We start from the raw sequence: 14,801 nt of genomic DNA, 5'->3' as shown, positions 1-14,801 counted from the left end.
TCCATACACGTAGGAGGGGGGGTGGGGGGGAGGGGGCTGGGGGTGGGGAAGCCGCTTGCCACTCTTATCTCCTAGAGGGCCTTCGACTCCAGCAGCTCCCTGTTTCGACCTTGGTCCAGGAATTTGTTTTGGCTGACTGACTGGCACATTTATCCCAGCCACGTCACTTTAAATTTGATTTGAATAGAGTGAAATATAACTCTATTGATTTGAGTGGAGTGAGTTTTAACAACTCCGTCCAAATGACTGAATGCATTATTAGTCCAAGTGTCCAAGTGTCTTAATCAGTTCATTTTGGTAGGTCCTGTGCGCCTGTATACAATATAGTTAACTCTGGACATGGGCATTTGGGCAACAAGGTGCGAGATGAAGGTATGTATGCCCTCTCAGTTATTTTGCCCAACAATAAATATGGTTACAATATATAATCTAATAATCTAAATCTAGTCTAATATATAGTATAAAGAAACGAAATGCTTAAATGCTAATATATGCTATATATAATCTAGTAATCCAATAGTCTAAATCTAATCTAATATAGATATAGATGCTCAAAGAACTTTACTAGGAAGACAATTAAAAACTGAAAACTCTATAAACTGAAACTACTGGCAACGCTGAAAAGGTGTTTTTGTTTTGGATACTCGCCAAAACTCGCCGACAATGGTGCCATGTAATCTGCGCAAGCCGGATACGGAGCCGTTCTGCCCAATGCCCATGCGCAGTAGAGACCTGCACGGTTATTTCCAGTGTTTACAGCAGAGCTGTCCCAAGTAGCTGCGGCAACCATGTGTTGTCAAGTTATTGTTATAAGGAACCCAGTCCAAGCTACAACAGTCTGCATTCCCTTAACAATTGAGCCGTATTGAGCCGTATTGTATTGTACCCATTCTGCAATTGTTAAATAAAGTTTACATCCATTCATTCTGCTAGCATTAACGTTACCAAGCTGCTAGCCACAATGCTATACTGTTATAATCGCATATCCCAATCACGTTAGCACGTAAGCTAACAAACTTCGCTGCTAGCCACAATGCTATAGTGTTATACTGGCATATCCCAATCACGTTAGCACGTAAGCTAACAAAATCGGCGACGATCTTTGTGTGAGACTAAACTCCGCTCTTGGTGGTCAATTGTGTTGATGTTAGTTTTGTTTCATCAACAAATCATCAACAAATGAGGCAGAACACACAGTGAATGTATCAGTTTTTTGTTTATTGCACTTTATTTCTTGCTGAAAAATAAATGCTATGTGGCTAAATGGCTAACGCGAGGTATTTAAAGATGGTGACTTTGTTGTTTTTAAGCAGGAAGTGTAGTGAGCGTTCAACCTTTTCTGATTGGTTGAAAATGGCCTTCATGTCTGAACTACATCGCTGCCTACTGCTTTGGCATTGTACTACATGTATATAGTAGACGAGACAAAACAACGTCTAACTTAACTCTTACTTGCCTGCCAATACGCAGCGCTCTGAAAAGCGAATGAAACTAAATGAAAATGGCCCTGTGTGTAACCGCAGCCTAATTGACACATGAGGGTTGATTGGAACGAGAGACACCTGGGAGGGAAACACAGACTACAGTGACACACTAGGCCATGTCCACACGAATTCAGATCTTTTGCAAAACGCACATTTTCTTTCATCCACACGTAAACGGTGTTTTCAGAAACATAAACGGAGATTTTCGAAAACACATTTTAAAGTGAAGATTTTCCAAAATATCGGTTCAGTGGATCCGTGTAGCCACTGTAAATGCATAGTCTAGATAAACGATGACGTCACAGCTCACTACGCATGCTCAGACTGTTGTTCTATCGCAATAGGCGCTCGTAGCCTTGAAGAGCATGAAGGTAATAACAATGGACAGCGCCTGGTGCTGAAATGGCAGACAGAAGTATACAGTTTCTTCCCCCTCTAATGTATATATTTTCTTTTATTGATCTCTGCCTCTTAAGCAGTAGGTACTGTATATTTGTATATCTTGTATCATAAATGTCTGGATGTAACAGTACTGTATATATCTACTCCAGTGCCCTGACAGATTCGGCCATCAGACGTTGCTTGCTTGTAACGGAGATGTATCTGTTATTTAGTTAGGCCTACTGGACATTTTCGTTGACATAAGTAGACTTTTTGTTTTTGTTTATTTATTAAGTTAATATAAACCGTGTTTCGAAAGTTTTTGAGGTTGTTAAATACACGCTTTTGATTTTTGTGGCGAGTGACGTTTTATTCTCTTGATGGAGAGATACAATGCAATGTTGAGATCACAATATCCCGATTCCGAAACAAAATAAGGCGTGCCCTTATCACAAACTGTTCCAAAGATATTTAATGTTTTCCTAAACATGTCTAGTGTTGCGCCCGGCTTCAGTTAAAAGCCAAATTGCATTCTAAATTGAGTTAATAGACGCCAGACAGAAGAGCGTCTGCACCTGATGCGCTCGGATGTTGCGGATAGTTGAGGATGTTGGCATTACACGTCCCAGGATGACCTAATAACTTAACATTATTAGTTGAATAGTTACTGTACAGGAATTACAGGAATCATTTTAATATATATGTGAGTTACGTAAATAACGCATTAACAGCTCCATCTTTTAATACACACTTATATCATACAGTAACATCAAATAAGATATTGAAAGATGAAGGATGAAGTTACAAATGAAAAGGGGCAAAAGCACTTACTCTTTGACAATTCTACAGCGCACAATGGGTTTTAAACTGATGTCAAATCGGTGGACAGCGCCTTGGTGCTGAAATGTCATTCAAACTGTATCCTTACTTATGACTGTGACAGGCAAAGACGGCACCACACATGTGAACAGTAACAATGCAATTAATGAATGTCTTGTTGTAATTAGTATACATGTATACCAATGTCATGCGTCTTCTCGAAGCGGATTTAGCTTGTTTTGCTCCGATTTGACTTCAGTTTTATACTCCTAGACATATTTAATTCCGCCTGGATCTTTTCTTTTTATTGTGCACTGTAGCATTGTCAAAGAGTAATTGCGTTTGCCCTTTTCCCCTTGTAACTTCATCCTTTATCTTTCAATATCTTATTTGACGTTACTGTATGATATAAGTGTGTATTAAAAGACGGAGCTGTTAATGCATATGAAGGTTTGTGTCCACGGGCAAGCTATATTCACGTATTCACGTAACTCGCATATATTCAAATGATTCCTGTAATTCCTGTATACAGTAACCATTCAACTAATAATGTTATTAGGTCATCCTGGGACCACTCATTGTATCTGTCAATCGTCCTGTCTGCTCGGTACCGCTATAGTATTTGAGATATTGCGTACCTACTGCTTGTTGGAGCAATTTATATCCAGATGTGTTTGTGTCTGGATCTGGGTTTTTTTTTTTTACACTGTCGTGTGGACGAGGATTTCTTTTTAAACGGAGCCTGAAAATATCCGTTTTGCAAAATATCCAGATACGGACATGGCCTAAAACAAGACAGGACTGATAACAAATACACACACACACACACTGGAGACATAACACTAAACCAGACAAGGGAAAACAGCAGGCAATAGGTACACAGGAATGGACAACATGACAGGGAGTACACTAAGGATAAATGACAAACTGACAAGACACAAATGAATAACAAGCAGAGGCAGTAGTGTGGGCACTTGTCCAGCAGGTGGGGTTACAGGACCACGAATGAGTGTAGGATGAGAGGAGGGTCCAATGTAACAATGTAAAAATGCTAAGATGCTAAATGTTAAATACATGCTCTGATGTAGTATACAGTATTCACATAAGGTGCGGTATGCATACGGTAAGTATATTGTCCTTTTAGGTGGGAGTCAGCTACTAGGTTCCTAGTAGTTGGATGTTTGGCAGCAGTCCCTATACCCACTGTTGTGGAGCTTGATGGCCGCTGGTATGAAGGACTGGCCGAGGCGGTTTGTTGATTGTCTGGGGGGTATGAATCTGTGACTGAACGTTGAAGTTTAAGTTTTTTTAAGTCTAAAATCAAATGTAAGGAACAGAGTTTCTCATCTTGCTGGAAAAAGTGGAACAAACAAAAAAAACTCCCAGTTCAGGGTATTCCTAGACCTAGACCATTGCCTTTTTTTCCTACTGCTAAGTATTACGTTTTGCATACTAGGACAATATTTGCATATGGGGACATTAACTTTTCTGCTAAATAGTTTTGTTGATCTGATTACCAGACGTTGCATTTATTTATTTGTTATTTATCAATTTATTATTTCATTTTATGCCTTGAGATTAGGGAAGACCAAAACATGTTTTAATTTATTATTATCATTATTATGATTATAAACCATATTGTAAAGGCCAAATATGAACACAGTAAATGCCCCACTGAAGAATACACCACAGCCCTTTGCACGTGATGACCATTGCATGTGACGCAGGCACACACACACACGCAAAACACACTAATTTGCTATGTCTGTGTGTGTGTGCGTGTGTGTGTGTGCGTGTGTGTGTGTGTGTGTGTGTGTGTGTGTGTGTGTGTGTGTGTGTGTGTGTGTGTGTGTGTGTGTGTGTGTCTGTGTGTGTGTGTGTGTGTGTGTGTGTGTGTGTGTGTGTGTGTGTGTGTGTGTGTGTGTGTTTCTCAGCGGCTGACGGGGACTACTGGCGATTGCTTAACCCTGGAGAGTACAGAGTGATTGCCAAGGCGCAGGGCTACAGCACCGCCAGTAAGAAATGCGAGGTGGGCTACGCGATGGGCGCCACCCGCTGCGACTTCACCGTCGGACGCACAAACCTCTCGCGCATCAAAGAGATCATGGAGAAGTTCAACAAGCAGCCCATCAGACTGCCTGTCAGGCAGCTCCAAGCACGCATGCCCACACCGCGGCGTCTGGGCACATGGGCTCCGCAAGGGAGACTCAGGGAGTCGTAAGAAGAAACACATCAGGCTTCGATCAGGAGCCCTGTGGGCCTTGGTTTTGGAACTCAGGGCCTGTCATCGGTTGATTGTTTGGAGACAGGCAGCCGATTGGAAGTGGCTGTTGCTTAGAACTGGATGCAGTGTCGTCGTCGTCGTCGTCGCCCCCCCCCCCCCCCCCCCCACCATGACATAAGCTTTTTTCTAACTACTTTGGTCTCATCTCATTTGTGTGTTTTATTTTTTTAAATGTTAATTTGTAAAAGAAATTACCTTGTTGTGGAGTAATTCCATTTTGTTCTGTCCGAGCACAGGCCTACGTTTTATGAGCATCCTACAATTGATCAGATATACAGTATATTAAACATAATGTCATACTGTTGAGTATAAGCACTATTTGAACCAAGCAAACCTTCGCAAGCAAACCTTTTGAAATCATGTTACTTATGGAATCAATGACATTTACACGTCACTTTTGTTGTTGTTGTCGTTGTTGTTATTTTTTACAAGTTACTTTTGCTAATTATTTAATAAAAAAGTATATTTGGAACAATCGCTGAGCTTGTCAATCACTCTTTGTTGCAATGTCACACGTGAAGAAGCATAGATCTGCGTGTGCTCCGTACTCCACAGCCAGGCATGTGGTGAACATACTCCTTCATAAACCACTTTGACTGCTACTCTACCTTTTACAAAACTACAAGATGCCCTACGACTGCGTTCTGGCAAAATATCAGTGCTTTCTGGAAAGATGGTAGCAATAACTAATAACTCTGGATTTCAGGTCCTCTCTTTGCCATACAGTATGGCCTTGCCATACATCATATTCTCTATGACACTGATAAATAGATACGTAGACGTGAAGTCAAACGCTTTTACAGTTTAAAGGTGCTATTGTTATGGAAATTATTAAGGATAAAGGATGAGCCGTTGTGTAATCGTTCTGAGTCGAGTTATTAAAAATAGAAACATAGTTTATTTCACTGTGACCACAGGAAAAGTGATCAGTTTACAATCAGAGACTTCATGTTCACACACAAGCATCTGACCAGCAAAGTGACAAAGAGCTCTGGTCAGAACGTACTTTATACACAATTGAAATGACGTCCAGATATGACAGAAAGGATAAACAAAATGTGCCCCAATTAGGGAATCAATAACAAGACTGGCTCAATAGCCTTTGTTATGTCTTAGCTGGGGAGAGAAATAGCCTTGGACCTCTCCACTGCTCTACATCTTGGAGCTCTTAAAGGGACATTCAAATATGTAGCCTAGTGTCAGACCAGTTCACTAGTTGGTCACATTGAACCAGTCAAGCTGTACAAAGATAGAATATGTATTTCAACACAGATCTATAATGACATGATAATATTGCCACGACACTATAGATAATTATTTTTTCTTTTTATATATATAATACACCCACAGAGCTTTTAGAAAGAAATAATTGATTAATGAATTTATAATAAAAAAAACCTTTGCAGGTCCAAAATGAATGTTGTTGTTTACATGTTGCAGGCATGTATCCCCTTCCTACTTCCCATTTCCCCACGTGGAATGCACCTGATTGGATAAGTGACATGCTGGTGCTCTAGTACCATCTATAGCACCTTTAAACTCATGATTGTTTTAAAGGGAAATACCACTACAAAGCGACATTGAACTAATTGACCAGATTGAAGTAAATTACACTCCCCTCCTTGTGTGTGTTTGGTAGAGCGACACCTCATAGTGACCCTCCCCTCATTGTGTGTGTTTGGTAGAGCGACACATCCTATTGACCCTCCCCTCCTTGTCCTTGTGTGTGTTTGGTAGAGCGACACCTCATAGTGACCCTCCCCTCATTGTGTGTGTTTGGTAGAGCGACACATCCTATTGACCCTCCCCTCCTTGTCCTTGTGTGTGTTTGGTAGAGCGACACATCCTATTGACCCTCCCCTCCTTGTCCTTGTGTGTGTTTGGTAGAGCGACACCTCATAATGAACCCCCCCCCCCTCCTTGTGTGTGTTTGGTAGAGCGACACCTCATAATGAACCCCCCCCCCCCCTCCTTGTGTGTGTTTGGTAGAGCGACACCTCATAATGAACCCCCCCCCCTCCTTGTGTGTTTGGTAGAGCGACACCTCATAATGAACCCCCCCCCCCCCTCCTTGTGTCTGTTTGGTAGAGCGACACCTCATAATGAACCCCCCCCCCCTCCTTGTGTGTGTTTGGTAGAGCGACACCTCATAATGAACCCCCCCCCCCTCCTTGTGTGTGTTTGGTAGAGCGACACCTCATATATCGACCCTCCCCTCCTTGTGTGTGTTTGGTAGAGCGACACCTCATATATCGACCCTCCCCTCCTTGTGTGTGTTTGGTAGAGCGACACCTCATATTGACCCTCCCCTCCTTGTCCTTGTGTGTGTTTGGTAGAGCGACACCTCATATATCGACCCTCCCCTCCTTGTGTGTGTTTGGTAGAGCGACACCTCATATATCGACCCTCCCCTCCTTGTGTGTGTTTGGTAGAGCGACACCTCATATATCGACCCTCCCCTCCTTGTGTGTGTTTGGTAGAGCGACACCTCATATTGACCCTCCCCTACTTGTGTGTGTTTGGTAGAGCGACACCTCATAGTGACCATCCCCTACATGTGTGTGTTTGGTAGAGCGACACCTCATATTGACCCTCCCCTCATTGTGTGTGTTTGGTAGAGCGACACCTCATATTGACCCTCCCCTACATGTGTGTGTTTGGTAGAGCGACACCTCATAGTGACCCTCCCCTCCTTGTGTGTGTTTGATAGAGCGACACCTCATAGTGACCCTCCCCTCCTTGTGTGTGTTTGGTAGAGCGACACCTCATAATGACCCCCACCTTGTGTAGAGCGACATCTCATATATCGACCCTCCCCTCCTTGTGTGTGTTTGGTAGGACCGGCGTTATCTGTGGTAATATTACTCCACAATAAAGCAACTTTTCCATAAACACAAGAGAGACCCAGAATGGAATTCCCCTTTCATTTTCACTCTCATAATATTGTTGACTGTTTTTCACAACATATTCAGTGTATTCATTAACTCTGGATTTGACCTGCGGTGATGGCTAATCTAATTGACTTTACCCCGTTTGAAAGGATCATTTCCATTTCCCTTATACCTTAGAATCTTAGATGTAATCATTGCCATCATCAAAACGCTAATTTTAGACGTCCATCCCATTTAGATTTTCTCCTGTAGCGAGATTGTATCTGGTGAATGTCTGCGAGGCACGGCTCTAATTACCAGGCCTCGACTGAAGCTTTTTAGGGCTGTCTGGCTGACTCTCCCAGCCCCCCTAACAACAGCAGCCTTCCTTCCCCCTCGCTGGCCAACCTGCACTTACAGGAAGCTCTCAACCTTTTGCCTCCTCTACTCTCCCTCTCCAGAGGTTATTGAATGCAGGCCCACACACCTGTCATCATTTCAGAGACGCTGGAGAGAGTAGAAGATTCAGCAGAGTAGGTGTGCAACCAATTACTTTACTTTCTGTACTCACGCCAACTCTTTACCGATGCCGTTGATGCATAGAGACTGTGCATCCAACCAACACAGAGCACGGGAACACGGCGCACTGCAGCGTAACAAGGTCACAGTTAGCCAGAGTGCTGGGTTTTCTTTGGGGCCCCACTCTTTAACCCTTTCACTACCACACTACAGAAGGTTAAGAGGGTTAACCTTCTGTAGTGTGGTTGTGAAAGGGTTAACCCTTTGTCATGTGGTTGTGAAAGGGTTAACCCTTTGTCATGTGGCAGTGAAAGGTTTAAGACAGACAGATGATAATAATAATAATGCTGCGATTGTTGTATGTAGTGTAGGCACTATTGACTCCAGCTGGTTCCCAGCTGTATACGTACCACTACGCTTTGCTTGCTTCATATCAGGAAAAATATACATTGACTGAAAGGAACTTTTGATATCATTTTAATTTTACTTTACTTTCTTAGCAGCTTTACTTTAGAAGCATTTTATATGACCTAAACATTAAATCCGGGTGACTTATTTATACAAACACTTACCCCGGAGTTGTTGAAATGGTCAAACTTCTCAATGGAGAGTTTACTGTGCGCTGTTGTCATGATGATTCGAATGTGACTTGGAGTGAAAATAACGAAGGTTATCCTATAACCCTAGTTACATGAGTTCTTGCGAGCGATCTGCTCACTATGGGAAATACCACGTTACTTTGAAAGATTCCGCTACATGCACTTTACACTTGTCTGGCCACGCCCCTGTCCGTCTACATGCATATAGGAGAGGGGTGTGACCGTACTTACGCCTTCCCGAGTCATGACATTCATTAGGAAGACAGTCAGGGGTCCTCAGTGAGTTGAGAGCAGAACGCTCGCAAGAACTCATGTAACTAGAATTATAGGATAACCTTCGTTACATTTCGTTACTTGCTCGCGTTCTGCTCACTATGGGACATAGTAACGGAGCAGGACGCGGAGAGCCCGACAAATGTACAACAGGTGAAGGCCCTTCTCCGCCTGGCACACCGCGAGGACCCCCTGAGGAAGAGGCTCTGAAAACTCCCTGAGGAGGAGGCTCCGAAGCTCTTTGAGGAGGCTCTCCCCCATTATCCCGTGGGGTCAGCTGGCATGCCGGGGAGACAAGCACTCCAAGAGAGGAGGTTGATCCCTTAACCCAGGCCGACAGGTAACAAGAGCAAAGCTCGACCTCCGCCCGGAGGACTGTGAACTACACAGGAGCGCCTAGAGGGGCTGACTGTAAAAACAGTACCCCGATGGCCCACCCGCCAGGCGGGGGGGGAGGGGAGGGTGTTCGGCATGCTGTGCACAATGTCACAATCTCGTGGGGTCATAATCTCGCGGGGTCGAGGTCCCGGACCAGTAAACAAAAAAAATTGGCAGACGTCATAAAACATGTGGGGCATACTCTCGTGGACTCTGCCAGAGAGTTGACTCCGCTACCGGCATACCGGGGAGACAACCATCTGCGTGTATATACTATATATAACGCTATATAACGCATTAAGGTGTTTCAGGTCTAAAATGGGTTAACCCAGGCCGACAGATAACAATAGCAAGGCTCGACCTGCGCCTGGAGGACCGGGAACTACACCGGAGCGCCTAGAGGGGCTGACTGCTAATAAACAGCACTCCCGCCGAGGAGGGAGGGGTGAATAAATTAGTGAATGAAAACTTCATTTAACAGATTGCAGAATGGGTACAATACAGTACGGCTCAATACACACAATTGTTAAGGGGATGCAGACCAGAGAAAGACGTTTGTCTTGTTTACATCAGGGTCCCCCATTTTCAATTCATAGTGACATTTATGACATACACAACATACATGACATTTATGGCATAGGGACATACATGACATACAGGTATTTAGTAGTGTTACATTTGTGACATATACGATATTCAAATATACAGTACTGTTACCCATAGATCCTGACAGAGTATATACATATGATGGGGAGGGGACTGTACATTAGGAGGGGGTGGGTGGGTGGGAGAGAAATATACATACGGTGGGGAGAGAATATATACATACGGTGGGGAGGAGACTGTACATTTGGAGGGGATGGGTGGGTGGGTGGGAGAGAAATATACATACGGTGGGGCGAGAATATATACATGCGGTGGGGAGGAGACTGTCTATTAGGGGGGGGTGGGGGTGGGGGGTTCGGACATTTACGGTGGCCAGTTTCGAATTGCAGCCTCCCGTAGGTGCTCTTTAAGAGCGGTTTTGAATGTGGGTAGGGATTCACATTCCTTTACAGCTTTGGGTAGGGCGTTCCACATTGATGTGGCATAATTGCGAAACGTGTTTAGTCCCTTGTTTGAGCCGAATCTGGGTTTAACATGATTTGTTTAGCTTCCTCTGGTGTTGTGGTCGTGGTATTCACTGACCTTTGGGAAGTATTTGTACATGGGTACCTTAGAACTCCAGCCACCCGAACAACTGCCTCTTTGAACTGCTGCGGTCAGGCAAGCGATACCGGAGTCTCAAGGCGAGCACAGAAAGACTCAGAAGAAGCTTCTATCCCCAGGCCATCAGGCTGCTCAACGAACAATAAACACTATACAACAACCATCAAATGCACACAGCACACACATCCACACGCACACACTCATTTTAAACAAACAACACACTGCAGCAACCACTCTCCACACTTTAGATCACCTAAACACACTTTATATTTATTGATAGAGGATTTGCACTACAACTCGTACACCTTACTGTAAATTGTACCTAAATTGTACCTCATCTCATTTCTGCTTTGCACTATAAAGTATTGTATATTAGTACACTGCATAGTATATTGTATATTATATGGTAACTCAGTTACTTCTATTCTGCATCGAACATTGTACATATGTCTATACTGAACACTGTGACCTCTTTTTTTACTTCTAATTTACATGCTATACTATTTTATTTCATACTTATCTTGTCTAGCACAGTCTCTGGAGCGTAACAGTAAGAAGCATTTTGTATAAAAGTATTCTGTACTTCTGTATGACAACTATTAAAGAAACTTGAAACTTGAACTTGAACTAGTCGTATAGTGTATCTTGTAGACCAGGCCCATTGCAAGTTGCTGTACTCTGTTGTCTACTCTAAGCCATCCTAGGTTGTCAAAGTGGGCAGGGGTGAGGTGGGTTCTAGGGGTAAGGTCAAGTAGAAGTCTGACCAGTTTATTTTGTGATGTTTGTAATCTTGTTTTTAGCGCCTTTGAGGTGCTTTGGTACCATGAGGTGCAAGCATAGTCGTAGTACCCTTGAATGAGTGCTCCTGCCAGAGTCTTCAGGGTATTCTTGTTTACCAGAGAGGAGATCCGGTACAAGAATCTAGTTCGTTGGTTGACTTTTTTTATTACCTTGGATGCCATTTTGTCACAGGAAAGATTTGCCTCTAGGATGGAACCTAGGTATGTAATTTCATCTTTCCTTGTGACAATATTGTCACCCACTGTAACTGAGAAGCCGTCGGCAATACAGTACAGCTCAATACACACAATTGTTAAGGGGATGCAAACCAGAGAAAGACGTTTTTTGACCCTTGTTTACATCGGGGTCCCCATTTTCAATTCATAGTGACATTTATGACACACACAACACTCATGACATCAGCCCCTGTGGCGTCCAGTCCGCCCTGGCATTTTCCCCCCGGAAAAGCACAGGGCCCTTCGGGTTAACAGAATATATTGCACAAGCAATGCTCGCCTGTGACCCGGCGGGCACCGGGTTGAACTGATCCAGTCCGGCGCGACTAGGATGAGTCCTGTAATCTTCCACGCTGCCGCACCTCTTCAAAGGAGAGGGGGATAGGTACACCTTTCGATCAAAACACCACAGGAGGCGCCACCGAGACGGTCTGTATACGCGAACGCACAGCTCCCGGTGGCCCACCTAACAGGCGTGAAACCCCCCTGTCTACGCTTGATCTGCCCCGCCATTTCCCCCCGGAATTTCATGCGAGCCCTCGAGTTTGTAATAACAGATTGCAGAATGGGTACAATACAGTACGGCTCAATACACACAATTGTTAAGGGGATGTAGACCAGAGAAAGACTGTTTTCTTGTTTACATCAGGGTCCCCCATTTTCATCATCATCATCATAAGTGTAATAGGGTGGATTATCCCTACTTAATGAGGGTGAATTTATACTGTCCAGGTATACCAGGTAGTGGGAACCCGGCAGAGCTGAGTCCGGCTGGGCCCCCGACTGCAGTGTAAGGGTACTAGATTCGTGGTTAACAAATGGGGCGGATGGGGCCTAGGATTTACTAACCTAGGTGGTGTATACTGGTCCTTCTCACCCTCCAGGGCGATGCACAGCCACCCCCTAAACACCCTTCCCCTAGTATGTCCCACACCCCCTCACACCCGGTGGCAGTAGTGGTGGATGGTTCTTCCCCAAAGCAGTACCGTACCTTGCTGACTGTTGGAGACCTGTAACGAGCACCTTCCCCAATTACACATACACAGTGGATCGAAAGAGGTTAGATGAAAATGCTAATAATAAGGAATAACGAAAGGGGTTAGACGGTAATGCACATTAAGTCACACAGACACAGGGAATCCAGTTACTCGCCTCTCCTTTTACTGGGAATATACTGCATCAATCAGAGCAAACAACAAATAACAGATAACACCATTGGCCTATGGGTTAACGCTCAGTATCATACCCCTAAGGGTTAACGTTGGCACAAAATCCCTTCAAGGGTTGACACTCACTCTGCACACTTCCCACCATTATACGCTCTGCAGTACCCAATCTGGATGAGGTTAGCACAAAGCTCCAACGAGCTACCTGGACGAAACACCTGTCGCCTATAGGTGCTGCAACACAATACACACAACCAAAATAAGTGGGGCCCACACTTTATAAATAAAAGTCCCTAGAGCTAAGCCGGCATTACCCCAAAATAATAAAAGATGGAGTACCCGGTCGTCGCTCGGGAAACGTGGTGGCTCAAAAACATAATAGCCCCTTCACTCTTAGCGAGCATACAGTACTATCAAAATAAAGCAGGTGAGAGTTCGGCCGTGAAGGTCCTGATCTACCGTCACCTGTGAGACACGAAGGCAGGGTGGTCTGGCGGGGAGTAGGTAGGGGTGGTCGGGTGGGGAGAAGATAGAGGAGGTGATGCCTTGGACGTCTGGTACACTGCAGCAGAGAAAGGCGATGCGAGGCGACGGGCTGAGCTAACAGGCTAATCCTAACTGCAGCTAAGCTAACTAGCCGGTGTGGCTAGCCTAACGCTCCGACTACACACATACACGCCACGCTTCGCTGGTCGGAGTCTCCGCCCGTCTGTTGACCGTCCTCTTGGTTCTTTCGCCCCTACTCACTATACTGGAAGCTAACCTTGCGGCGCACGACGTTACTTCTTCTCGTTCCGATGCATGTAGTTCCGCGTGTTTCTCCAGGTAGATGACTCTCCGCTAACACGTCTGCTCTCATCAGGGAATTTCAGCGAAGAGAGCGATTCCGCGCCTGAGACTCCTCTTTGATCCCCACCTTCTTCGCCACTCTACCTGTTGCCAGACCAACTCCCACCAGCTCCCCTGGCGGTAGTCCTCTGCCAGGTCTCACTGAGTCCAGAGCCAAATGAATCAAAACAAATCAAAATTACACAAGAATATTTACACAACAGTTAGGATGACGTCAGACACATCCACGTGTCTACATAAGGGTGCAACTTGCACCGGGCAATACATTTTTTGTGGATCTAGCCCTTTGATTGATTGATTGATTGAAAAGTTTATTAACAGATTGCAGAATGGGTACAGTACAGTACAGCTCAATACATACAATTGTTAAGAGGATGCAGACCTGAGAAAGACTTTCGTCTTGTTTCCATCAGGGTCCCCCATTGAGAACATGCCTGGGGCAAGGCGCTGATATTGGTCCCGTAAGACCAAGCGCTGATATCGAACAGCGTGTAGGCTTGTAATACCTGAGTGGCGAACGGTGGCGGGCGAATTCTAATAAGAAAGAGCCCCCAACACAACGTCTCTCCCCCCTATCTGGGTAAAACCGGGAGAAGAGCGGTCCTCGCAAGGACACTGACACAGGGTTTACATACAGAGCCTGGGGAAAAAACCATCTGTCACAAATTCTGCTCACACGAGAGGGGAAGACGCCAGGTTTATCCCGGAGAGACCTCTCAATTGACAATGCGAGTTGGGACCTGCCACGCAGACCTCAACTCACGGACATATCTCTCGGGCCAATAAGAAAACACGAAAGCATGTGACATTTACAAATGCCGGGAACCCCACTTCTGTATGAATTTTTTTAATATCTCTTATTACTCGGGATAATAAACCACAAAACTTAACGTTATTGGTATATATTGAAGCGCAGTTAGTTTCTCTTCCCTATTTTTAGCATGTAGCAACAAT

The 14,801-nt window shown here is 44.5% G+C and overlaps 1 protein-coding gene across 1 annotated transcript in view; it reads left to right on the top strand.

Moving 5' to 3' along the window:
- The window catches only part of LOC311236155 (inactive carboxypeptidase-like protein X2), a 105,832-nt gene extending 100,387 nt beyond the window's left edge, over nucleotides 1-5,445 (top strand). Inside the window, exon 14 of the mRNA XM_084323780.1 lies at nucleotides 4,619-5,445. Within this exon, the coding sequence (XP_084179906.1) occupies nucleotides 4,619-4,905 (287 nt within the window). The 3' untranslated portion in view covers nucleotides 4,906-5,445. The remainder of the gene's footprint in view (nucleotides 1-4,618) is intronic.
- Nucleotides 5,446-14,801: the final 9,356 nt, after the last annotated feature.

The sequence above is a fragment of the Notolepis coatsorum genome (genome assembly GCF_963971535.1).
Source record: "Notolepis coatsorum genome assembly, chromosome: 10".
Taxonomy (NCBI): Eukaryota; Metazoa; Chordata; class Actinopteri; order Aulopiformes; family Paralepididae; genus Notolepis; species Notolepis coatsorum.
This window is presented reverse-complemented; position numbering and strand designations above follow the sequence as displayed.